Here is a 26,244-nt window from a genome sequence, read left to right on the forward strand (position 1 = left end):
CCCAGGCCAGCCACCTCCACCGCTCTGTTTCTCTCTCCATGGCACTGTGTTATGGGAGGGCGTTTGGGAAAGCAAATGGCGAGGGCCAGGAGACCTGGGTGCTAGTTCAGGATGAGACCCTTGGTAAGTCACTTCTCAGGGTCTCAACTTTTTGATGTGTAACATGGGGAGGACAGCTTACTCGCCTGGCCCGGGTCTCAGGTTGTGGGCATCCAATGAGAGAAAGTATGTGAAGCTACTCTGACGTCTACAGGCAGTCTCTGCTCACGGAGGCCTCTGTGTGTCCCGGGCACTGCCGGTGTGTCGCACCCATCACCTCACTGTACCTAGCCCTGCGTGGTGGGGGAAACGGTCCACATTGTGTGGATGAAGTTGAGGGGCAGGGAAATAACTGCTCAAGGTCGCACAGGAGCAGAGGCAGGATTGGACCCAGGTCCTCTGATGCCGCAGCCACTGCTCCGACCCTTCCCTAGATGGTGCTTATAGTGCTGGGAGTGGGAGGGGCAGGAAAAGACTGAGCTCCCTCTAGAAACAGCTGGGCAGAAGCAGGAAGCACTTGCTCGCTGTATCTGCCCCCGCCCCGGGGGTGCAACTCCCAACTCCTCTCCTCCTGACCCTTGATGAGAGTGACACATGAGGGTAACACTGACTTCCTGGACGGCGACTGGCAGAGGGGTAGAGCAGAGGGCATGGCTCATGCTCAGAGCAGAGAGCTGGGTGTACACCACAGAGCACATATCCACAGGCATGCGTGTGCATAGAGAAATGGCATGCACTCATACATACATGCATGCACAAGCACACCCAAATACATACATGAGCACACAACCCCCACCATGGTGCATGCAGACACACCCATGGCCCCACACGTACCACAGCAGGCTGCACACATACCCACCCACATGTACACACACACGGTGCATGCACACACCTGAACCCACACTTGTACTCCTCCCAGGTCTCTTCCTTACAGGTTCAAGTTGGCCCCCAGGCCCCAGGCATTTTCCTTCATGTTTCTGGGGAAGAGAGTGGCCATGTGACTCACCCTTGGCTGCAAACGGAAGGGGAGAGAAGAGGAGAGGAGAGGGCAGGGCAGGGCGTGAGTGTGCAAAGGGTCAGTGGTCTGAGGTCTCAGCCAGTGGGCGAGGGGCTCAGCTCTTCTAAACAGACCTCTCTCCTAATCCCCTACTCAACTCACCTGCAGGCAGGCCACCCCGATGCCCACCGCCCCCATGAGCAGCAGGTGGTTGGCCAGGAACTGCTCCAGCTTGGTGATGCAGCCGCCCTGGAAGGCAACAGCAGGTCAACACACCTTGACCCGGCACCGGGTGAGCGTAGGGAGGGAAGGGCTGGCCGTGGTGCTGCATCCAACTGGCTGAGGGAAGGCCAGACTTATGGGGCCTGGCCCAGCCGTTCAATTGCCCACAGCCTTCTTGGGTGACCGGGCGGCTTGCTGTGATGTCCCAGAATCTCCCAGTAGCAGCTGTTCTCCCCTCCCCCCCACCGCCCCGGCTTTGTGGGGACTTTAAAGGCCCAGTACTGTTGACTCCTTGCCAGTGAATAAGTGGTCCGTCTTCCCCCAGCCTGTCACTTGAGCCTGTCTTTCAGGGGCCCCTGGATGGCCAGCTGGGCCCTCTGTGTGCCCCAGCTGGAGCTCGGGTGCTCACCTCCACCTTGTAGATGTTGGAGGGGTGGGCCCTCTGGCCACAGCGGGCCACCACCGTCTTGCAGCAGCTGTCAGGCACCTGGCGGCCCTCGGCCTCCTGGGACAGAATGTAGGTGCTGTGCTGCCAGTCGGCCGAGCTGTTGCTTCCACAGCACTTGAACTGCAGGGAGAGGCAGAGCCTGGAGGTGAGGAGCCCGTACGAGGCTCCTCCAGGCCTTGGTTACAGGGTGCAGGACACATTATTCAAATAGTAACCCAACCCATTTTGTTCTCCTAGGATTCTCCCCTTTCCCTGTTTGGATCCCAGAGCTGGTCTCTTTGGGATCAGAATTTGCCCGCAGGTCACCTCTTTGCTGCCTTAAGCATCCACCCAAGACCCTTAAGGAGATGATGCTGGTACCCTGGGGACAGGGAGGGTCTATGAGAAGATGGGCGGGTCCCTGAGAATGTGGGGCTGTGTACCATTGGGGACAGAGCTCAGGGCAGGGCCCAACCACCAGAGTGGTTTCCTGGTCATCTAGGGAGGCAGGATCCAGGCACAGGGACCCAGCCTTGCCAGAGGTCCCCATGCCCCCATTCAGGCCTTAAAGCCTCAGACCTGCAGGGCACAGAAGGTATCCCTGAGGCCACGGAGCTGGCAGCTCAGCAGGGACTAGAGGGGCCTGGTATGAGCATTAAGTAGGACTCCACACCTCCTGGGGCAGAGGCACCAGCCTGGGTAAAGGCGATTCAAATACAGGAAACTGGTTATTGCTCCCCCTCCTCAGTTGGGGGACTGAGACTTGGAGCCGCTACATGGGCCACAGATCATGGCTGTTGTGAAGCTGTCTGCGGTGTGTGGGGTGCGGGTGGGCTGGGGGTGCATTTAGTCCAGTTAATCAGTGTTTGTTAGGCACTGGCCTCAAACATAAGCCAGATGGCTCCTGCCCTCCTGAAGCTTGTCCTTTCCTGCCATCTAGCAGGAGAGACAACAGGAGCTTGCATGTGGCACAGAGGTGGAAGGGACATTGGCCCTGCTCATTGGCCGGGAAAGGCCCAAGGAGAGGAGGCGCCGTGAGGAGTCAGGCAGAATGGAACAGCACACAGAGCTGGGAACGGCAGGGGAGTGCTAGGAGTCACGTGGGAATGTGCGTCTGCGTGTCGCCTGGGTGGGTAATTTAGCCTCTCTGGGCTTTGGTTTCGTGCTCTGCAGAAGGGAGATAACAGGGGCCTGCAGACGGGGCTCTGTGAGGACTGAAAGGGGCGGTTCACGGAGAGCACTTGGGGAGAGTCCCGCCCAGGATCAGCAGTTAGTAAGAGACACCGACCGTCTGTTGTTGTCATAGTTGCCTGAATACAGCACGTGGGCATCATTCACAGACACGAGGCGAGGCCGGGGCCCAGGGGCTGGCCTGGGCTTGAAGCCCCTGCCTTCTTGGGGCTCAGTTTACTCATGCCTAAGGTTCAGGCCCATGGTCGGTCATGCCCCTCGGGTCTAACTGTTCCTGGCAAGTGAGAGGACCCATGCCACGTGGTGTAGTGCCCACGAGGCCTCCAGTGGTGGTACAGTGTTCGCTTCCAGCTGTGCCTGACCTCATGCCGTTCCCTGTTCCTGGCCCGCCCCTCCCATCCTCTCCACCTGAGCAAAGCCCCTTCCTGGCCCCTCCAGTCGGCCTCCCCATCCCCTGCTCTCCACTCTGAGGGTCTCCCCAGCCTAGCACTGACAGCATGTCATCTGTTGCCCTGAGGGCAGGGGGTTGGGCACAGTTACTCACATGAGAAGCCCAACAAGTGTAGACTGAGCTTCGGACGGGCTGCCGGCAGTGTGTGTGGGCCTAAGCATACAGGTGTGGGTGTACCTGTGCGTATGAGTCCACAGGTGACGCTGGCCACTATTTCAGAGGATAAGAGACCCCTACATGTGAAGCTGAGACAGTCTCGGAGAGGTGGGGAAGGTGCCTCCTCAGCCGAACTAAGGTGCCCCTAGAGTTCAGAGCCCACCACCCTTTTCTCCCTCTCCTTGCCTGGTGTTCCCACAAAAGGACCAAGGCCTCAGCCCAGGTCTGTAGATACAGGATGGAGCAGAGATCAGGGTGAGGGTGGGGTGGCGTGGCAGGGAGAAGGGGTAGGTGGTGCTGCCTCAAATTTCAGACACAGAACCATCAGGACCCTGGGGTCAAGCTGGCCCCCTCCCAGAAGGCTCAGGCCTGGCACATCCAGTGGTTAGCTTCAGACCAAGCTGAGAATCACCAGCCACCTCTGGGCACAACTGGAGAACTTTCTGTGACGACAGAAATCCCCTTGATCTGTGCTGCCCACTGGCCACACACGGCTTGCAGAAGTTGCAATGAGGCTAGTGTGACTAGTGGCTACTGCTTGGGACCGCACAGGTCTGAGGTCCATTTGACCCTCCCCTCCCTCTGGCAGGACCGTGGGCCTCACTGCAGAGATCTGCTGAGGCTTTGGGAAGGAGAGACCACCTTGCTGCCTCCCAGCATTCTTCCTGATGGTGCAAAACAGGAGTTCTTGTAGCAGCTAACTGAAATACCTCTGCCTGTTACAGTTCACCCTTATGGGGCCTCAGCTGTCAGAGACCCCACTCCGTCCTGGGAAAAGAAGGCAGCTGTGACAATGGAAGGAGACAGGAGATGGCATTCTCCTGAGACAGCCAGCTTCCTGTCTACATGGCACCCAGAGGAGAAGGCAGCAGGGTAGGGTCTGCAGGAAACAGTCGGGGGAGTCATGTGCAGAGGAGGACGGAAAGAACAGGATTAAGTAAGCACTTTTCATGGTGGGTGGGGCTTCTACCTATGTACACATCTTAATGCTCACATAGCCTAGGAAAACTGACGTTGAAAGAAGGTAAGTAACTTGCCCAAGGCCACACAGATAGAAAGGGACAGAGTCAGGACACGAAGCCATGTCTGCATGGCCGTCGTGCCCAGGAAGGCTTACATCCTGCTGTAGACGGTCTACCGAGGTGGTGATCTCGGAGGCTCCGGGCTGCCCGTAGTTCTCAGACAAAGTCCTGGTCAAGTGCCGCTTCAGCTCATCACTCAGCTGGGGGGTGGAGAGGGGAGGTGACATCAGCAGAGCCCCCCATCCTGGTCCCCAGGCCTGCTCCAAACCACGCCAGCTAACTCCAGAGCACCGTGTTCCTTCAAATGGGGCCATGTGGCCGTTTCCCAGACAGTATAATGGGATGCTCCACACGAGACCCCACAGAAGACAAAATTCACAGAGATGATGCAGCAAAAGCTGGGAGACAGGGGGAGGAGACAGCTCCTAGACAGAGGGTGCTTTTAAATATCTGTTGATTTTCATTTTGATTATGAGATGATATTCAAAATATTTACAGTCATTCCCCTGTGGGTACCCTGGCGTGAAACAACCAGCCTGCCCCTCCCAGCCAAATCTCAGCCTGGTCATGACCTTGAACCCCTGATTCACAGGGCACCTGGTTCGGGGAGGGGACTGAATGGCCCCTCCATCCTTGTCCAGTGGCGCAGGCGCAGCGTGGCACTGTCTTCATAGCCCAGCATGTAGCTCTCCCGGGCGTCTGGCTTTCTTTCCCCGTGGAGGTCTGACAGCCAACACTTGCTCCACCTCTCCTTGGCAGGGGCGAGGGACCATCCACCTGCCGTGGGAGCTCCCCCACCCCCACCCCCACCCGGCTCCCATGTGAAGATATCAGTATGAGCGGATGGAGCACAGAATTACTGGGACCGGGACAAGCAGCAGGAACCGCTGTGCCGAGGCCGCCCTGAGTGTTGCTGCCTCAGCTTCCCCGTCCCTCTGCACCCCTGCACCCTGCAGTGGCCTCCTGGAGGTGCTGATGGGGACACAGAAGGAAGAACTTCCACTCACCCTCTGGTAGTACACGTGGGCCAGGACCCCCGCCACCAGCTCAACGAGGAAGATCACGAGCAACAGGCAGAAATACTAGGAGCAAGGAGAGAAGGCGGTGACCCCCAGATGGGCCTGGGGAGGCAGAGGCACTTCAGGACCTCTGTGACTCATTTTCCTAAAGCACGAGCGAGGTGGGGCTACCTGTCAGGGATCCCCACCATCCACACACCTTCCCCCTCTTCCCGGTAACTCTGGGCACACCCGCCTTTGCTGGCTGCTGGCACGGACTTCCCCACTCATCACTTCACTCCCTGGTCTGTTGGCAGCTGGTTAATCCATCCACCTATCCAATATTTATTAAATACCTACTATATGCCAGATGTCATAAGACAGTTATTGCCCTCAAAGTTATTGGTGATAAGGAGGACAGATAAGTAAGTGATTATAATGATGTGTATAAATGCTACAATGGGGCAAGCCCCAGCAACTATGGGAGGCCCCTGGTGGGGGAGGGCAGTCAGAGAAGTCTTCCTGGAGGAGGTGACACCTGCATGGCCTCTCTAAGGATGAGCAGGCATTTGCCAGGTGAAGGAGGGAAGTACATGCCAGGCAGAGGGGAGAGCATGTGTGAAGCCTGGAGTGGCCTGGAGCAGAGCGTGGGGTGTTTGAGCTCAGGGAGTGGGGAACAGATGTGGCTGGAGTAAGGGGGCCGGCTGGCTGGGCAGCAGCAACCAAGTCTCTGGAAAAGCATAGGCAGAGAGCCTGGAAAGGGCATTGTGGGGGTTCTGAGTTCCCCTCACCACTGCCTGGCCTCCTCCAGGCTAGGGCTGCTCTGCCTGCTTCAGAACCCTGCTGCTGCTGACGGCTGTTCTGGCCGTGCTCTTGGCTCTGACAGGGGTGCATCCTCCCCCACTCCCACATGGCTCTGCAATCTGAGAGGCTCGGGACACTGCTGGATCCCAGTGTGCTCTTGCAGGAGGCAACAGGTCAGAAATGCACGTCAGGCCCACGTGGCTGGGAGAGGACAGGGCAAGGGATCTGAAGCAGGTTACAGGAAGCCAAGAGGGAAAGACGGGGGAAGGAGAAAGAACAAGAGGGAGAGGGAGAGGGAGAGAGGAAGAGGAGGAGGAAGAGGAAGAAGAGGAAGAGGAAGAGAAGGAAGAAGAAGAGGGAGAAGAAAGTTCTGGTGCCTGACATTGGCCCCTCTGGACAAGCACAGCCCCTGCTCCTGAGCACTGGTTGGTGATGCCTCCTCCCCCTCCAGGCACTGCCCATCTGCCTGGCCGCAGGAGGGCAGCAGCCCATGGTCCAGCCACTGGAGTGCAGGGAGTCCCAGCCTATGGGTGAGCTCTGAAACGCCAGGGCTCATTAAGTAGGGCAAGAATGTAGGCAGCAGTGTATGCGAGCGGGAAGGAGACAGCTGGCCGGGGATCCTGAGGGTTCTCGGAGTGGAGAACAGCAGCTGTGTGGTCAGTTCAGAGTCAAGACCACCAGTCCATGGGTCTGTAGGCCTTGTCCGACTGGACCCCAGAGCCCAGCATGGGGCTTGGCAAAGGCAGGGCTTAAACAGCACAGGGGACAGGGGATAGGACATTTGAAGAGGAAAAGAACTTTGACCCAAGAGCAAGACTTCCTTTCAAGTTAAGTGAATTGCCCACCTTTCCCTCAGGCATTTTTTGTGTGAGCCCATTGTCTGCCAGCATCAGAGCTGGCCACCAGCAAGGAAGCAGGGCAGCCATCTAATCTCTGAAAATATGGTGGCAGGCCTGCCCGCATCACTTGTGGGGCCCATGGCAAGAGTACAAATGGAGGTCCCCGGCCCCCCTCCCTTCCTGCCCCAGGCTCTGTGCTGCACCAGGAAAGGCCTCCAGCCTGCATGTCTATCCCTCTCTGCCCGTCCCCCAAGACCCGGCCCCTCCATCCCTTGGTGAAGATGTGAAGGAGGCCAGGTGTGGTGGAGTGTGGAGGGTGTAACAGCCTCAGGAAGCTATGCAGGCTCTGGATGGAGGCTCGGGAGGTCTGCACAGGACATTCCAAGTTCCTGGGTACTCGGGATGAGGTCTAGAAGTGGGGAAGGGAAAGGCAGTTTCCACGAGTGCACATTGCCTGGGCCCCTATGGACTTTTTCCACCATGGGGAGGGGTTTGGATAAAGGGGGACTGCACGGGGTCCCCGGCAAGGCTGTGTGTGCCTGGTCCTCAGAAGGTACTTCATGTCATCCATCATGGCAGGAGGCTGACGAGAGGCCTGTGGGGGCCCCTCTCTGCTTGAGGAGTCTGTTTGAGCAGGACCTGAACACCTGAAGAATGGTGGTGGACCGTAAGCCGACTTGGGCTTGAGCCCAGGCCCCACCACTTGCTAGCTCCGGATGGGTGACCACCGGCACCTTGGTGTGAATTAGAAACATGTGCTCCAACGAGAAAAATGTGGCTCAGTGAGCTGGCGAGCTGGATTTCAGCCTCCCCTAGATCCTTGTACAGGACGTAACCTCCGGGGCCATCCATGTGGCCCTGCCTGTGGGACTGAGCCAGTGTATGGCTGTACCCTGCCTGCCACCCCTAGGGGCACCCAACGGGAGGGGACTGGTGCTTTGTAGCCATCTGACCTGCTTTCTGCTCCCAGAGCTCATGGGTGGCAGCACGAGGTGAGCCGAGCTTGTCAGCGAGCAGCACACAGAGCTGCCCAGTCCAGGTTCTTGCCCTCCTGGGAGCTGTCCAGGCCACTGGACAGTGTGGCTGCCCTGACACCCACCTAGGAGGGTGTCCACCTTAATGTATGCACTGCACGGTCTCTGGGACATGCCTGGCCACAGTTCCTGTCTGACAAGGCTGCCCTCTCTGCTGGCTCCAACGTGATCCCCACTGCCCCTGTCCTGCCTCGGTCCCCTGAAGCCAGCTGTCATTCTGCCGCAGAACCATGTGTTCGGTGGCTGCCAGTCCCTCCCCAGGCTTCCTGGATACACACTATGTGCGCTCTGTGGTGTGGGAGCAGGAGATGATGGGGTGCCCAGAGCCGAATGGGAGGACGGAGGCCACTGCCAGCTGGGAGGGCAGCCACCTTCCTTCTGCGGGGACGGGAAAGGCTTCTCTCTCTACCACTGCTGTCAGGTGCGACTCAGGCATGGATGCTGCTCTCTGGGAAGTCATTGCCACAGATGCTATTGAAGCCTGGCTGGGGAGGCGGGAGGATGGGAAGGGAGCACCACATCTGTGACTTAATGGCAGGCTAAATTAGTACATGCCAGCCCCTCAGGAAGGTTCCCAGGCATCAAACATGCTCTCCAACCTGACAGAGTAGGTAGGAGGGTAAGGGCGCCGACCCTGCCAGGAGCTCCAGCTGTAAAGATGTCCTGGGGGAAAGTCAGGCTAGGTTGGGGATTTGGGGGGACCAAGGGTGGGGTGCCAAGGAGTGGACCTGCTGGGTGCTTGGTGGACATGGGTGCTGGCTCCAGGCAGCAGCTTCGGCGGCAGGAGGGCTGCAGGTGTGTGACTCACCTGCATGGGGGAGGCCCTGAATCACACACGGCTCCTGTGCGACAGTCCCTGAGAGGCAGGCCCTACTTACTGGGAGCCTGCATTGCGGATCCTGGCAGCCCTGCCTCTGGAGCTGGCTGGTTGGAGTTTGCGCAATGGGGCTGGGCTGGTGGGGGTGTTGCCATGTGAGGCCGTGAGCTCCAGCAAATGCCTCACCTGTGCCGCTCTGGCCTGCATGGTCAAGCCTTTCCTGGCTCTCTCAGTCCAGAATCATCTCAGGGTTCCTAGGGCACAGACTGGCCTTGCAGATCTGCGAAGCATTCCTTCTGTTCCTGCACACAGCTCCTTACATAGAGGCCATGCCTTCTACCTCCATGCCTTTGCTCTCGCTGTTCCCGCCTGTCCCAGGTCGGTCACGGCCAGCACGCACCAGCTCAGGCCGGCAGTGGTTGTTGTCTGCCCGCACCCCCACCCCAATGCCTGCAGTGCTTCATCTGCCTCCATGTCCCGGACACGAGGACATTCGGCTCTGCTCCTTCCCTCCTTGACTAGACTCGGATCCGCCTCTGAGTCCTTCACATGTCTGCCATGCTGTTCCTCGCACGACAGTTTCCCGTAGGCCTTGGCTGGATGAGTGACATAACTTGCGCCACTGCTCCGTAGAGGTGGGTCCTGCTTCACGCGTTCCCCCTCAGCCTCCCAGAAGGACTGTAAGCTGCTGGGGCACAGGGCCCACGTTGTAGGTTCTTCTACCTCCTCCTCAGTGCCTGCTCACTGCTGGCCTGGCTGCGTGCCCGCTGAACAGCCCTGCCTTTAAGACATTGAGTGCCCATCTTATAGGGCATGCCTGTGACGCCGCGGGGTCTGGCCAGAGCATGCCAGCCCATGCTTCGGGGCAGGAGTCTAATCTTTTTTCTGATCTGTGGGTAGCACAGAATTGTTACTTCAGTCTAAGTCATATCAGAGGTTCTCAACCTGGCAAGATTTTGCCCCCAGGGGACATCTGGCAATGTCTGGAGACATTTTTTGTTGTCACAACTGGGAGAAGGAGAATGCTCTTGGCATCTCGTGGGTATCTGGCATCTGCTGTATGTCCTACAGGGCACAGGACAGCCCCACGACAAAGAATTATCAGAATCTAAGGCTGATGCTGGGACCTGATTTGTATGTGTCCCTATGCATAATGGGAGGTACACAAAAGATTTAAGGAAGGTTATCTAGTTCCTGAGAAGCCTGAATGGAACAGAGAAGCATGTGGGGGGTTGGACTCTGTACCTGCCTGGGAGGGCACCTTTGCAGCAGGAAGTTGCACGCCCTGACTCTAGGACGGGTCAGTGGAGGGAATGCCACCAGTCCAGGTCAAACCCGAGAGCTCTGGGTGCTTCCCTGGGGACGATGTGTTCTGAAGCAGCTGTAGATCCCTCCAGCTGTCCCTAAGGAGCTGGGCAGTGAGGTGTGAGCTACCATAAGGGTTGTATAACAGGCTGACTAGGAAGCATGACGGAGGTTTTGGAGCTACCTTTTGCCTTCTTTAAGTCTGGTTTGGTATTGATTTTGAATTATTAAACAAAAGTCAGTAAAAAGTTCTCCGGTACCTTGTGTGTAATTTCAAGGAGTCATATTTCAATGTCAGTGTTTACTGGGCCCCATGCCATCCTGCTTCTCCCAGCCTACCATGCCAGGGGAGGGCCCATGCTCCACCCGCAGAGCCCGCCATTCTCTAGAGGGGCCGCTAGAATGCATCTCCCTGGCCTATGGCTTAGGAGGTGAAAACCCAACTTAGGTGGGTGCACTGGTCTTGTTTCTCAAGACAGCAGGGGAAGCAGAGAAATGTAGGTTTTCTACAGTGTGAATGGTAGAAAGGTATCCTTTCCACACACAAACATAACTACAGAGGGTGCCAGAAAAATGTATACACATTTTACGAAGGAAAGAAAACTATTAAAATTGTAATACTCAACATATACCGACACCAAAAGATGAATCCAAGTCACGTGTGACTTCTGTAATTACAAGAGGGGCTCAGAGTGGTTCCCATCAGCGTCCAGACACTTCTGATTACGATGAACTACTGCTTGAGCAACGCTGACCAAAGTGTCCACTTGTACACATTTTGGGGCACCCCTGGTGATAATAGTGATCAATTGCTCTCAGGCGCAGCCAGGGCAGTATTCACCCGAGCGCCCCCCAGGCGCACACAGCAGGTGCTCCAGGACGTGCAGGCGCCTCTGTGAGCACTTCCCAGGCCCGCTCCCAGCCGCCCTCGGAGATGAGCCCTGCATCGCTCATCATGCTGCCACGTGAGCACACTGTCGGCCTCACGGGACCCACGAGCACACATGCGTGGAGAGGTGAAACAGCTTGTCTGAGGTCACTTGGCAAGAACATGGCTGAGACCGGAACTGAACCCAGCGATTCTGGTTGCAGGACCTCGTGTGCTTACCTGCTGTGGGCTGCTGTCGTCCTAACAGCTGATGGGTGGGGGGTGAGCTCGCTGAGCTAGCTCTTTAGGGTGGATTCAGCAGGTTCAGGTGGATGCAGGTGTCAGGAGAGGAATGACAGAGTGGTGACAGAGAGACGAAGGGGAAATCCAGAGACTCCCCAACCCCGACGCAATCCCCGCTCAGTCCCCATTCCTCAGGGCCAGCATGCAGGCCAGGCATGCTGCAGGCAGCCCCTCCTGGCCAGGCTGCCTCCCCCACCTGGGGCCCCGCCACCAGTGGCGCAGCAGGGGCTTCTGCCTGCTCCTTCACGCAGCTGCTGCACCCAGGGGTCACACAGCCTTGGGCTCTAAGATCCATGCCCACCCTCTCTGCCCTTCGCGTTACTCAGCCCAGCCTGCCTTATCTCCCAGTCTAGAGATAAGCTGGGCCACACTCCCTGTGTGCGCACAGCACCCCGAACACGAGCGAGGCCCTGGCCTCCAGGCCCCTGCTGCTCCATGCCGCCTGCCGACCACGTCTGCGTCCCGCAGCTGTTAGCCATGAAGCCGCAGCGGGGGCAAGGCCCACAAAGCCCTCCCTGAGGCAGAAGCTCCTGGTTGTGACCTCACTGCTGTTGTCTTTCTCAACCACGACCTGCCTTGCTGCTCTCACGCTGGTCCCACTCCTGGAACTGCGTACACTCTGATCCTTGTTTGCCCTCCTGCTCTGCCTGTATCTTGTTCTGTCTTCACAGGCCCTGCACATGGGTGAGAACTGAGCCCGCCCCCCCCAAGTCCTCCCTGACTTCCAACCCACTCAGCTTTTTGTGCCTGGTCTGCCCCTGCACTCAGGGCTGCTCCCGGCCCTTCCAGAGGGAACCATCTAAATCTTGGTCTGACAGAAACCAGTAGTGAGAATCCTAAAGAAAGCTCTTGTGGCTTCTGCCCCTAGAGCCCTCCATAAGAACAATGCCATTTCAAAATATGCCAAACTGGACCCCGAACATGGAAGGAACAAGTTTGGTAAGCCCAGAATGGGACCCAAGCCGTCATCTTCCCCCATAACACCTACCAAAGTGCCTTTCCTTTCATCTTTAATGGAACAGTTTGAACTAGAAGCAAAGGTGGATATTTTCTAAAACTATAGATCCAAAATGAAGCTGGAGGGCCGGCCCGGTGGCTCAGACAGTTAGAGCTCCATGCTCCTAACTCCGAAGGCTGCCAGTTCGATTCCCACATGGGCCAGTGGGCTCTCAACCACAAGGCTGCCGGTTCAACTCCTCGACTCCCGCAAGGGATGGTGGGTTGTGCCCCCTGCAACTAGCAACGGCAACTGGACCTGGAGCTGAGCTGCGCCCTCCACAACTAAGACTGAAAGAACAACAACTTGAAGCTGAACAGAACCCTCCACAACTAAGATTGAAAGGACAACAACTTGACTTGGAGAAAAAGTCCTGGAAGTGCACACTGTTCCCCAATAAAGTCCTGTTCCCCTTCCCCAATTAAAAAAAAAAAAGAAAAGAAAGCTACAAAATAAAGCTGGAACCACATAGAACTCTCTGAACCAAACCAATACTTTCTTTCATGAGAGGCTCTGCGGGAAATCTGCAGAAATGTTTCTCATTGTGACATCACGGTGACTAATTAGAAATGGAGTCTTCAGATGGACTCCCACTGCATGGGACACTCTGAGCCCCAGGTATGGTTTCTGGGGCAGAGTCACGGAGATGGGGCAGCTCAGCACCAGCTGGCAACATCCTTGACGTAAGTTTTAAGCACTTTATACAACTGGACTTGGAATTTCTCCATTGGACTGATTCTGCCACAAAGAAGGGAGCTTTGCTGAAGCCTTTCTCTTCTGTCTCCTCCAACACTCTGCACAGTTAGAGATGAAAACCAAGCCACAGTCAGAAAGCCGAGGCGGGTTGTCCCCACGGCTGGTGGGGGGAGCAGACGCACTAGTGTAGTCCGTCTCAGGGCAGCAGAGCAGCAGTGAGGGAGGGAAAGAACTGAGATGTGCCAAGGTCAAGTCCCACAGAGCAGAGCCCCGCCTGTGGCTCCCCGCTTGGCTGTGTGTGAAAGGAGTACAGCAGCAGGCAAGGGAGGGCAGGGAGCTCCGAACAACCAAGGCCAAACAGGAAAAGATGAAGCCAGCTGTTTAAGCAGCAATGACCTCAGGGAGCATTATTTTCTGGCAATTAACCCCTGGCTGGAGGCAGTCAGGGCTCAGAGGTGCAGCTGTCTGGCCTGTTTGTGCAGAAAAGAGAGGATGTGGATTTGGGAGCTTTGAGCCATTCCTGCAACAAGATGTCACTGTTGGAAGGATGAAGGTTACCTCAACGCCCTTCTGGCCCCCGCCAGGGCTCACAGCCCGAGCCATCCAGCCACAGCCATGCCGGATGCTGGGACACAGCCATTCCACCTGGGGCTGCTCTATGGGAAGACTCGCGGGTGTGCTCTGGCCGGTGGCTGACAGCTGATGCTAATATCCAGTTCTGGCCCAAGGGGCTGGGAGGGAGAAGAGAAGCAGAGCAGGGCTGGGGTGAGGAAAGCTGGTCAACCAAGTGAGGAAAAGTTGGAAGAGGGCAGCGGAGGAGCAAATCAGGCTGCGGGGAGGCAAGAGATATTCAAGAGACACACGAAGAGAATGCAGCTGAGGCCATCCAAAACCCAAGCCCAAGGGTTGGGGGTCCAAGGATCACACTGTGTATGTGGGGGAGGGGGGTCATAGGAGGAGAACTGTAAGCCAAAGACAGGCGTCCACTGGACAGCAAGGCGTCCCGGGACTGCTGAGTCCAGTATGAGTGGGCTGAGAGGGCAGGCTCCAGAATGGACAGTAGTGCCTGGCCAGCTGGCTGAGGGGTGACCACCAGACTCCCCTGGGGAGACGCAGCCCAGGGAACTTGGAAGAGGCTTCTGCTGGTGGATTTAGGCATGGAGGGAGTGACTGATAGCTGCCTACTAGCCCCCTGGAAGGGCCTAGATGTTCCTGCTGGCGGCCTTCTCACAGGCTATGGAGAGATATGGTACAGCCTGCGTGCACGCTTGGAACAGAAGGGATTGTGCCTGGGCCAGGGTAGGACAAGTGACAGGCACTCCAGGATGGGACTGCTGATGGCACTTCTAGGACAGCGTTGTCTACAAAGGGACAGGGGAGGCTGAGCAGGAGAAACCGCTACCACATCCGAAGGTTGGGAAAAGTCCTGAGGCTCAGAGAGGACAGAGCTCTGACCAAATCCAAAAAGGAATTTAACTCCCCACAGGGTCCTTTGTCTTTTAATGCAGGTGTCTTGCCTTCCTCTTTAGACTCCAGGCCAAGAACCCGGTCTTAACCCCTTTTGTGTCTCCTTCCCTTCTCACCCTCGTGTCCAGCAGACCAAGAAATTCTGGGAATGTGCTGGAAATGCTTGGTGAGGTCCAAGAATTAGGCAGCCTCATCAGTGTAACATGGAGCACGAGATGCAAAAAATTGGAGGAGAAGGTGGTGGAAATTAACTGGCTGTAAAAACTATTGCATATAGAAAATTTGCTGCTACAGGTAGGCAGTGATCAGGTACATCTCTGCAGCCTGAGAAAGGTGGATCAAGACCCAGAATGGTGCTGGTCAGAGGAAAGGGTGAGATCACCCAAGTTGCCCTGGCCTGGGAGTCTGGGCCCGGCTTGCCTCTGTGAAGATGCTGTGTGACCCTGGGTGAATCACTCACCCGCTCTGGGCCTTCTGCATAAAATGTAGGGTTTAGATGGGAAGAATGTCTTGGTGCTGCTGCTTCTTTGGTCTGTCAGTGTCAGGACAGAGCCTCCTCTCTCCTAGCTTCCTGCTTCCCTGCAGGGACATCTAGAGGAACACCCAGCTTCTCCCCCTTTCCTTACTCACTGCTCTTCTCTGTTTGGTGGGGGAGCCTTATTCCCTCCTTCCCTTCCCTCCCTCCCTTGCTCAGGACAGCCTGTCCTCAGGATGCCATATTCTCTGCTCTCCGCCATGCAATGAGTTCAGTGAGGCAGGTCTCAGTGAGGCGCCCAGTCTGGCCCTTATCCCAGCCACAGCTGAAGAGTCGCTAAGGCTTTAGGCTGCTGAGATAAAGCCACACACTCCAATCAGCTGCATTAGTAATAAAGACGACCTTTGACCGCCTTCTCTGTTTCCTGGGTCTTATTTTTCAATTGATGTTAAGCTCCCCTAAAACGTCAGTGTGAGGTACAGGGCCATTGAGCAGGGCACCGAGCATCAGTATGGAGGCACAGATTCCCAAAGCCAGTGTGAGGACATGGCAGACAGAAGCACTTCCAGACAGCGGTGCAGCCACACCCGTCCTGCTCCCACGGGGGTAGGGGACCTGCAGCTCCGAGGCTGGGAATGAGTGTGGATCAGATGGAAAGGAAGGAGGGTCCTGCCCTCTCATCTGCCATGGCTCTTGGCAGGGAATGCAGACAACTCTGGCTCCCTGGGGAGGTGCGCTAAGCACAGTGGGGAAATGCCCTGTTTCTGTAAGTGACTGACGGGCCCTCACAAGCCCTTTCCTCTCTCCCTCCCATGGAGTAGAGCAGCAATACCGACCATTCTCAACAGCCACGACAGTCCCTATATGGGGCCCCAGGAGGAGATTTTCCATCCAGATCAAGTCCCTCAGCTGGCAGCCCACCTCCAGGTTATCTTAGGTGGGTGTGTGATTGTGCAGTAAGGTTCATTTTAACATCAGCAGGAGAGATGTGGTGCAGCGTGTAGGGACCTGTAGTGTCACCGGGAGGAAGGAAACAACATTTGTCTTCCCAACAATTAGTTGAAGGACTATCTGCTGTTCAGACCATCCATTCCGAGGCTCCCCTCTCAAGAGGCTCAGTTATCATTGTGCCTCGTTATGTGACAGCGACTGTAGCATGTCTGTATCCAGTTACATAGTTAAACCCAGAATCCGCCAAGGAAAGGAAGCAGGAAGCTGAATGATGGACATAAACTCTTGGATTGGGGATGCAAACAGGTGCTGCTTACCAAGCATCCCCTGCCTTTCTGCAATACACACACACACACACATGCAAACACACACAGACAGACACGCACAGAGATACACACACACACAGACATACATATATACACACACACACAAACACAGACACACACACAGACACACAGAGATACGTACACACAGAGCTTCGTTCTCTCTCTCTCTCTCTCTCTCTCTCTCTCTCTCTCTCTCTCTCTCTCATTCCAGCCCTGCTCTGAGACTTGCTCAGGGTCCCGGCTTAGGGTGGGGAGACAGCCAGCCCCCTCTGGGTGGTCAGGCACCCAAACATAACCAAGTTGGGCTTTTCCCTGACTAGGCCCAAACGCTTTCTTTGGCGCACACACGAACAGAGCTGATTTCTGCTGCACTGCCAGCACCTGGAGGCTTGATCGCCACTTTGGAGTAAATCAGGTGGCAGTCAGTTGGGTTGCCGACCCTCGATTGTTCCCTCAGGGCTTCATTTTGCAGCTGGAGTGCAAAGCGCGGTCCCGAGTCACAAGAAAGGCGAGTCTCATTCTCATTTCCTGTGTTGGAGGCACCCAGAAGGCCAACCTGGGGCAGCGGGGAAGGCCCTGGACCAAGCCTTGGGTGCTGACAGGGCTCTGCCAGCTCCTGGCTGCATGACCTTAGGCAAGTCTTTTAGTCTCTATGGCAAGGGAGAGGGGTGGAGAGTTCATCTCTAAGCAGCCTGGCAGTCCCGCCTGCACAGCCCCTGAGCTAAGTGAGGCCGATGAGAAGGAGGCTGATGGGGACATTTGCCAGGGTCTTAGGGGCGGCGGGGCCGTGTTCCATCGGGCAGCTGTGTGGTTGTCCTGCCAATTTCAGCCCAAGGCCTTTCCCGAATGACGTCAGCAGGACCAGCTGGGAGAGGCCGAGCACAGGCGCTTGTGCAGCCATCTCAAGCCTGGTTCTTGGGGATACTTGTCTCCTGTTTCCAGAAGAGCCTGGAAATACTCATGTTGTCCATTTCCCTGCCTCCCTGCCTCCCTGCCAGATGAGGACAGGCCTCTCGTCCCAGTGAAAGGAGTTGGGGCTTCTCAAAGCCCTGCAGGCAGGACCTGTTCCTTTGGAGCATGTGGGCAGCTGACCCAAAGGTCAAAGTGCCACCAAACAGATGAGGCTGCAACTACCCTGGCTGGGTGGCTGCTGGAGCACTGACAAAGTCATGTGTGGTGAGAGATAAGCCCTGGGAAGGACACAGTCAAACCCCCTTGACCCGGGACCCAGCTCCCTCTCTCCTTCCTCGAGCACCAGCTTCTACAACGGCAGCAGCCAGCCCAAGCGTGGGACCTGGGAGTAATGGCCCTAAGAATAGTTCTACTTACGTAGGCTCCTTCTCAAAGGAGCTTGGTCATGGTAATGGCGATGCAAATGATAATTCTAGCCACGGTTTATGATCTTTATATAATATGGTGACTCTGCTCCTAAGACCCAAGGTACTTCCTCCTTATCCTCACACCTCACCCCCCGTGTAAAGGTGGGGACAGCAAGGTGGCCAGGAGCGGCCCAGTGACTTCCCTAATTGCAGAGCTTGTCGGGCAAGGGACTCCACAACCTGCTTCTGAGCCCTGGCCCTTGGCTCTAGACCTTACCGCCCTGCTTACCCAAGTCTGGGTGTGTCTGATGGAGGTGCTGCAATCGGGGTCCCTTCATTTCCAGAAACTGGTTCTAGAACTTCTGACTTCTAATTCCATCCCACAAATATAAAAGAGCTCCTGACAAAGACCCAGTTTAGCCAGGACCATCCATCATAATCTTCATCTGGCTTAAGATATAAAAGTTTTTGGAGCCCACACTCAAAACTCTAAAAATATCCCTTTCTTTTGATCAGGGTGGCGTCCGGCCTGGTCACTGGCCTTCGGCTGAGATGGCCTGAATTATCGGGCTCGCTCACGCAGCCTTCACTAAAAAAGAAGAGCTGGTGTGAATAATTCAAACCCCATTCTCTTTCCCCCTCTGCAGATTTCCGCCGCCAAGCCGATCCTCATCTCAGCACCAGCTAAGATGTGCTATTCCTGTCCCTGATGAACAGTTCCTTCTGAGGGGCTGCACCTGTGCTGCCTGGGAGGCAGGGCCCGGGCAGGACGCCGTGGCCTGTGGGAGCTGGGCTGCCCTCTCTGGTAGTTCTCGGGGATTTCTGATGTCAGGCCTCCCCCGACTCCTGCTCCAAGCTGGACACACACCCTCCGCATGAATGGTCTTTCATCTTTCCCTCGCCTTTTGGGGGACCACTGTGTACAGAGCTTACAGAGCTAGACTCACCGCATTTCTCCTCTGGAGTTTGCTCCAGCCTTCAGCTGATTAAAGATTTCAAAAGGAAGTTAAGACAGGGATTGCAGAAAAATGCAATGAGACCAGGAAGGAACCTCCAGGAAGCACAGAGCACTTGTAAACCGCCTTCATCACAGCACTTGCCTCTAAATTGGAGCCTGGGTTTTAAAAGCCCTACTTGTGTTAGCACAAGAAAGGTCTTACAGCCACCTGTTAAACAATGAAGTGCTCAGTAATTCAGGGCTGATGGGCCCGGATGTGGATTCTTAGCATTTTCTGCTTCATGTGTGTTCTGTCCTTGGGCCAGTTCAGTCTTTGCTTCTTTCAGAGGTGGCAGGGAAAAGCAAAGGAAGATGCCAGGCTTCAAGTTTTGCTGCTTGTTCGGCCCTGTCCCCACACTCCTGGGCTGGTGGCTGTGCACATGTGATGTGCGTGCGTGCACATTTTCCTGACCTCACTTTTGAGCTGGCACCTCTCTGATGTGTTTGGTTACTGATGATGGATCAGAGAATCCTTCAGTTCTGTGGGATGGGGTAAAGTGGCGCTGAGAAGAAGGAAGGGATGTCGTCTGTCCAGCAAGCCCTGTGCCCCCAGCACTTGCTCAAGGCTTAGTGGGATGAGAAGACCCCTCGTTTGCTGACCCTCTGAAGCTGGGGTGAGTGGTATGCGGCAGGCCTGCAGGCAAGCCCGAGGCCACGCTTCCCTGTGCAGCCCTGGGAACAGGGCTTGGTCCCCCTGGGCAGGCCTCTGACCACACACCTGTCAGGGTGGAGACACCTGTTTTCATAGTGGCTCAGCCTAGATCATGGAATAGGTCCCGCAAATGGATCGGGTAAGAAGGGAGTGAGGAAGGGGAGGCTGTGATCGGTGGCTCGGAGAGCAGAGTGCTATCAGTTACAGAATCTCAGGCTTTCCTTCTGCTTGTTGAGATTCCCAAGGGGAGCGGCTCTTATGTGAGACTTCCCCAAAAGTCAGTAATGCTGGGTATCCTTCATTAATACCTGGATGACCCACACTCTCACCCACCCCGTGTCCTGCAGCCTGGAAACCTTTAGATGGACGGTTGGACCCACTGACCCTCAAGTCCCCTTCTGAATGGGCACTCCCTGCCCACATGCAGTTATTTCCATACTGTAAAGCAAGGAGCTTCTAGCCCCCCCCTCAGTCTCCTGCCCCCGCGTTCTGGCTCGGCCCTGCAGGGAGCCCTCCCTCATTCCCACCCCGATCTTGCAGCAGCTGCTTTGCACTGACAGTCACAAACATGGAGAGCGTGTCCCTCTGCACACGCTATCCCTCGCGACCTCCTGTCCCTCTGCCGTCTGTCACGCTTGGCCTCCCCAGGGGACGTGGATACTTGGAGCTGATGTTAACAGATTGGAGCCCACTTCTGCGCCCCACACCTCCCAGGCCAGCTTTCTCAGTGTACGGAGGGGTGAAGAATGCCTTTTGGAGGCAGTGTGGTATGGGGGTCGGAGCATGGGCCTGGGGCCCGGACTGCCGACCACTTCCACACAGTGTGACCTGGGGCAAACCGTTTTACCTCTCTGCACCCCAGCTTCCTCGCTGTAAGATGCACACCTCATAGGCCGGTGAGGGTGACATGAGTTCACATACATGAGTGCTCAGAACAGTGCTGGGCACAGAGAGGTCACGCCTACTGTGACTTTGCAGGGCTGCTGCTGTCCGGATAGAGCGAGTGGCTCTCCGTGAGTGGTGTCCATTTGTGTTCTAATTGTGTCCCTGGTGGAAAGTGGGGGGCTGTTTCCCGGTGCTGCAGGGGCCACTGGTCTTAGGGGCTTCTTTAGGACCCAAAGAGCTGACTCTAAGTGAGAAGGAAGACTCCCAAGTGAGGGCCTCTGCCTTCCCTCTTGGGCTGTAGAGGTGAGTCCTGTCTTCCCACAACGAGATTACTTGGTGGGCGGGAGGGGCAGCCAGCGAGCACACAGCTCAGCGGCTGCCTCTGCGGGCAAGAGGGCTTAGCCTGAAACCCAAGGCTTCATGAAGGCCCCGCTTCTGAAGGGACCAGGGCTGAGCAGGGCAAAGGTGGGGTCCTGGATAAGCTAGGGATGGGTTCTCTCGGCCCTGGAGGACCGGTCCCTGTGGGCCTCAGTCCCCACAAAGCTCGGAACCTCTGCCCCAGCCACCCCACATGCCCAGTCACTCGGTCACACCCTGTGCCATCCAGCTAACACTGATGAGGTTGGATGTCCAACAGGATGGCTAGGGCGCGTGAGGGCTGGCTCAGGGCCACCTGTCCCACTGCTGGAAACACAGCTCGTGTCAGAAGCCATAGGTGCTGGGGCCCCTATGGGATTTCACTCTGCCAGTGGACCACCACCCATGTGGCCGGCTCTGGCTCTGGACTATCCCTCAGAGCAGATGTTAAGGCATTTTTCCAGGCAGGGGAGAGCCATCCTGCTGAGCCTGTCATGGGCACTTTTGTATCCAGAGCTACAAAAACTAGGTCACTGGTGGTGAGAGGCTACAGGGGACGACCCCTCCACTGCCTCCTGTTCCCTGGTGGACGTGCAAGGGCCGAGGCTGCCACGTCAGCGGTGGGCATGGGGAGGCAGGGTAGGGAGCAGCGCTCAGGCCTTCTTCCTGCTGCTCGACTCCTTTCAGGCTCAGCCTGGGTTCTCGCTGAGACTTGGATGGTGCTGGCCTCGGCCCTGCCTTGCTAAGTCCTGGTGTTTTGTGGCCTCTCTGCCCACATTGGCCGTGGCCCTCAGGAGGAGAGGGCGGGGAGCCTGCCTGGAACAGGTGCATGGGAATCAGGCGAGTCCCGAGCTGGACTCTGGCTTCTGCCCCTGCAGCCCACCCCGGCCTCCTCTCCTGACACTGAGCCAGGTGACAGCAGCCAGATTCCCAGAGATGCCAGTCAAGGAACCTGTGCAGCCCACGCCATCGCCCACGCAATCACACCTGTGTCTGATCAAGCTTCTAGATGCAGCTACCAGGAGGACACGGTCAACATCACAGGGATGTAATCAGAAAAGCAGGAATGGGAGAAAGTATAGGACACATGACCCGGCCCCTTCAACAAACTGCAAAGGACAATAAAGAGAGACATTGACAGGGGAGCTTAGAGACTAACAGAGACCTAGGAGACAAAGTGACCAATTTAAGTACATTAGATTCTGATTCAAACAAACTTTAGAAAAAAAGAACAGTTTATGGGTCAGTTGGGGAAATGTGCAACTGCCTGGTTATTTCATGATATTAGGGAAGGACTATTAATTGTGTGTAGGTGTGATAATGGTATTTCATATTTTCTAATAAAGGACCCTACGTTTTTGAGGTACACCCTACAATATTTATAGACGACGAGACGCCTGGGATGTCAGGTGGGGGAGGAGCTGCGTACATGTCAGAAACAGGACCGGCTCTGACGTGACAGCTGCTGAGTCTGGGTGATGGGACATGGAGCTTCATTATGACATGCTTGTCATTTTGTATAACTTTGGAAATCTCCATGAAAACATCTGGAAGGAGAGGAGGAAGAGGAAGGGAGCCAACAGGGCCACCAGGACTGAGACTGCCCTCCTGGCTTTGATTCTAAGAACCCGGGGACTACGGCAGACAGCTGAGCCGAGGGTCCCACCCGCGCCAGCCCTCCCAAACCTCAGCTCCAGGCTGGGGCCACTATCATTGGTGGGGTTCTCAGTGCAGGAGCCTGACTGGGGGCCTGGGCTGGGCGCTGAGGGGCTCCAGCCTGGCTACCACAGGCCCTTCTTCCAGTCCCAGCGCTGGGCAGATGGCACTCACCATGGAGAGGCAGCTCCTGTCCTCCCGGATGATGGCGCCAAAGCCCAGGAAGCCAGTCACCATGACGAGGGCGCCGGCGAAGATGAGGATGTAGGCAGAGGCGGCGAAGGTGCTGGAGGCCAGGACGCTGAGGTAGCCGCTCTTCTCCACCAGGGTCCACACGCCCACGGCCAGGACGGCGGCCCCGCCCACCTGCAGAAATCTCCAAATCAGAACAGGGGGCGTGGGGGGGGGGTGGGCACAGCTACCATTTAGTGAACTACATCCCCAGCACTTTTTATGTCTCATCTCATTTAATCTTTCAAAGAGACTGTGAGGAGAGTGTGGGTCCCCAATTTATAGATGAGGAAGAGGAGGGTTGGAGAGGCTGGGCGACCTGTCCATGGTCACACACCTGAGTGAGTTGCAGGGACAGATTCTGAATCCAGGGGTGACTCCCAACTCCGTGCTTCTTACCACAATGGCTGTGAATCCCTGTCCCCATGAGGCAGGGAAGACAACTGCAATTGTGGGAAGACCACTGTGTCTGGACGCCTTCTCCCTGATTCCCAGCCACCCCATGCCCTCGCCCCGTTCATCCTATGTTTGCCCAAGGTGGGTGGGGGGGGTGCACCACCGGGTTTCTCATCTCTGTTCTACAGATGAAGAAATAGAGGCCCCGAGAGGTATGGTGAATTGCCAGAGGGCCTGCCTCTGCTTCTGGGTAATTAGGGGCTGGCCAAGATGAGCCCTCAGGATGCAGCCTGCACATCGGAAAGGACATGCGCTCCACAAGTGCTGGAGTCCCTCTGGGACCGCAGGAGGACTGGCAGGAGAGGAGATTTCTTCTTTGCTAACTGTCTGATTCCCTTTCAGCCCTGGAAGGGGGCAGGGACAGGACACTGCTGATTGGCAGGTCAGGGGGTGCGTCCTTAAGAAGGTACCTAGAAATAGAGCTGGGTGGCTTCCTGCTTGGTTCTTTCTGCAATGAGGCTCAATAACTCTTCCTGTGACTGTTCAGCTCAGCATAAGTGTGTGTGCATACGTCTTCAAGGTGCCACATGGGGAGTAGTAGGGGGTCTGCCCAGAGTTTGGGTGGGGGGCAGGACCCCTGGGACCTCTGACCATTTCTGCCATCTGTTCCTAGGAAGGCTGACCTCTCTGTCATTTAAGGATGAGTCCTCTTCCTCAGATGGGTGATGAATGCTCCCTCAAGGGGGCCAAAGGGAGAGAAGCCCCATGGGGCTCGTGCTGGTCCCTGCAAAGTGTTCCCATTGGCCCCAGAACAACTGTCTTTGTGACCCACCTTGTTATCTCACAGTTCTCTGTCCTGGGCAATCACAGGCATCTGCTGAGCAAATGGAAGGTGGTTCCTAGCAACTGATATGCACTTGGCACCTACATTACTCAACCACCATTTTCTCTTCTGAGCTTTGCAATACTTCTGTGAGGACAGGGCAGGGGGGCAAGGGCATGTATTAGCTCTGCTTTGCAGGTAAAGAAATTGAATCTTGGAGAGAATAAGAACATGCTCCAGATGACAACCTGGGAAGTTTCAGAATTGAGATTCAAACCTAGGTCTTCTGAGGGCCAACCCAGGACTTGGTCCTCGGATCCCACGGATTGGGCTGGGCCCGCTCCACTACCGATCTCTGCTTTTCCAACAATGTTTTCTTCGAAGTGCCATTTTCTTCCCCTTAGCACCTCCAGCAGGTAAGAGAACCAGCGGGAAGACCGTCTCAAAGCTGTGCTACTCCAAACAAAATGGGAGAGGCTAATCTGTGACATTTCTTCAGTTCTGTGGTGCACATTTGGTTCTCACATTTTAGCATCTCTAGAATTGACATGCATCTTATATTGATGGCATCTTATATTGAAGGCATCTTACAATTATATTTGGCAGCACTTTTCCTTAGACAACAGGGGTGTATCTCACAATTGATGGTATCTTACCTTGGATGAAATCCTGAACTACAATCAGTTTTTAAACTCTCTGTGAGTGTGCGCTATCTCTGAGCCATACCACCTCCACGACCAGTGAGGAATTTCCTAAGTCTGGGTCCATGGAATTGTATCGAGTGAGAGTGTGGGGGCAGAGCCCCAGAAAGTAGTTTCCAGGCTCTCAGCCTCACATAGACAGGTGCTGGCTCAGGTAGTAAATGGCCATCAACTGTGATTGCATGGCCATCAGCTGTGGCTAGTTGGCCGTCAGCTGTAACCAGTGAGCCATTGGCCACTAATATAACTGCTGTGGCTACGCTAGCAGAGGAAAGAGAGAGAGAATGGGGGCTAGCAAGAAGATGGCGGCTGGGCTGGCAAGTGTGGATGGCGGTTTGCGGACAGTGTGGATCCAGCCTCCAGTGAGAGTATAGTGCCGCCAGAGAGAATATAGTGGTATGACTCCCCTACCTATGGCTCCGTGGGTGTTCCTTTTTGGCCTCACCATGTCCTGCGTTCTTGTATGGGGAGCGGGAGCAGAGACCCCACCGGACACCCTGCACGACAAATGGCGCAGCGAGCAGGGTCCCCCGCATGACAGAGAGTTTCCAGCAAAATATCCTGCACACATTCTCTCTGCCCCCTACAGCATCCTGGAAGACTTGGGTGAGGGTCCCAACTTTGTATAACTAGCAGTGTGACCTAAAGATAGTTGCTTATCCTCTCTGGCCTATGTTTCTTCATCTCTCAAATAAGACGGTTGTATTAGACCAGTGGTTTCCAACCTATAATCACCAAGGACCCCTTGGTTACTTTCTCCCATGGGTCTTATATTTTGAAGGTCTTTGCCTACCAAACACAGTGCATTAATTAAGTAATAATTTTTAATAAGTAAAAAAATTTTCATTTTTTATTAATCAAAGGCACATGATAGTGCCAGGAAGAGATTCTGAGCAGCACAAAATAGTCAATGTGACCACATTGAGTTGACCTAATTTTTCGTGGCTGTAGTCTCTTTATAGAAATCTGCAAATTATCCATTAGGCTTGTCAAACTTACAGCTGAGCACTGGAACTGGGACGACTAAAAGGGGTATGTTTGGGCTGGACTGAAGACATTTAATCTGTTGGGGGACATGGAACACACTGAGAATCTGATAAAAAGCTTTGGACGCTTTGCCCAGAAAAAAAATGGTCATCCACATAAAATGATGCATTCAGGTTTTGGGGCTGGAGCCTAACCTACCACGCAGTGGGCCGGATGGTCTCTAAGGCCTCCTCCGTCTTGTCGCCCCTCTAAGGCAGGGTTTCTCAGCCTGGCTGCACAATAACCTGGGGAGCTCTGAAAAACCCAGCCACACCCCAGGCCACTTGGAATCTCTGGGAGTGGGACCCAGACATGCGTATTTTAAGGTCCCAGGTGGTACCAGTTGAGAACCAGGATGTAGATGCCATAGTTAACAGGGTCAAAGTGTCCTGCTCCTCTCCCCCAGTAGGTGGCGCTGTGCTGAACCTCATGCACCACAGGGCTTCCTGGAAGCTTTGGGCCCCTTGCCCAGAGGGCAGATGCTGGGGGCTCTCTTGACAGTTGTTCAAAACTTGAACTCCATCTTGTTCCTGTCTGTACTAAGGTGTTTGTTTTGGTCAGAGCTTTGGGGCAGAAGGTGAGGTAATGAGGAGCAGAATTTTCAGTCCAAAGGGATGAAAATCAGATTATGCAAGAGGGAAAACATAGCAGCTACCCAGGAAGGAGCGTGAGGCTCTGAGAAATGTCGCCCCAGGAGAGAGGCGGCACTGATCCCACTAGAGGAGTGCTGCTCTCTTCCAGAACTCTTGCCGGCCACAGAAGGGACTGGAATCTTGCAAACAGGCAGAGCCTGCAGGTCAGCCAGGGCGACATGAG

The 26,244-nt window shown here is 55.6% G+C and overlaps 1 protein-coding gene across 9 annotated transcripts in view; it reads right to left on the reverse strand.

Annotated features, from left to right (window-relative positions):
- TSPAN11 (tetraspanin 11) overlaps positions 1-26,244 on the reverse strand; it is a 73,028-nt gene that overhangs the window by 8,131 nt on the left and 38,653 nt on the right. For 4 of the 9 annotated variants that reach the window (XM_074325236.1, XM_074325237.1, XM_074325241.1 and 1 more), the window contains 6 exons: positions 22,426-22,617; positions 5,513-5,587; positions 4,601-4,705; positions 1,668-1,826; positions 1,199-1,285; positions 932-1,016 (listed from right to left, as the gene is read on the reverse strand). In XM_074325236.1, coding sequence (XP_074181337.1) covers positions 932-1,016; positions 1,199-1,285; positions 1,668-1,826; positions 4,601-4,705; positions 5,513-5,587; positions 22,426-22,617 — 703 coding nt within the window. Of the gene's footprint in view, positions 1-931; positions 1,052-1,198; positions 1,286-1,667; positions 1,827-4,600; positions 4,706-5,512; positions 5,588-22,425; positions 22,618-26,244 lie in introns of all 9 variants that reach the window. The other 5 variants (XR_012493818.1, XM_074325238.1, XM_074325239.1 and 2 more) reach the window with 3 other exon arrangements.

The sequence above is a fragment of the Rhinolophus sinicus genome, linkage group LG02 (assembly GCF_036562045.2).
Source record: "Rhinolophus sinicus isolate RSC01 linkage group LG02, ASM3656204v1, whole genome shotgun sequence".
In the NCBI taxonomy this organism is placed as follows: Eukaryota; Metazoa; Chordata; class Mammalia; order Chiroptera; family Rhinolophidae; genus Rhinolophus; species Rhinolophus sinicus.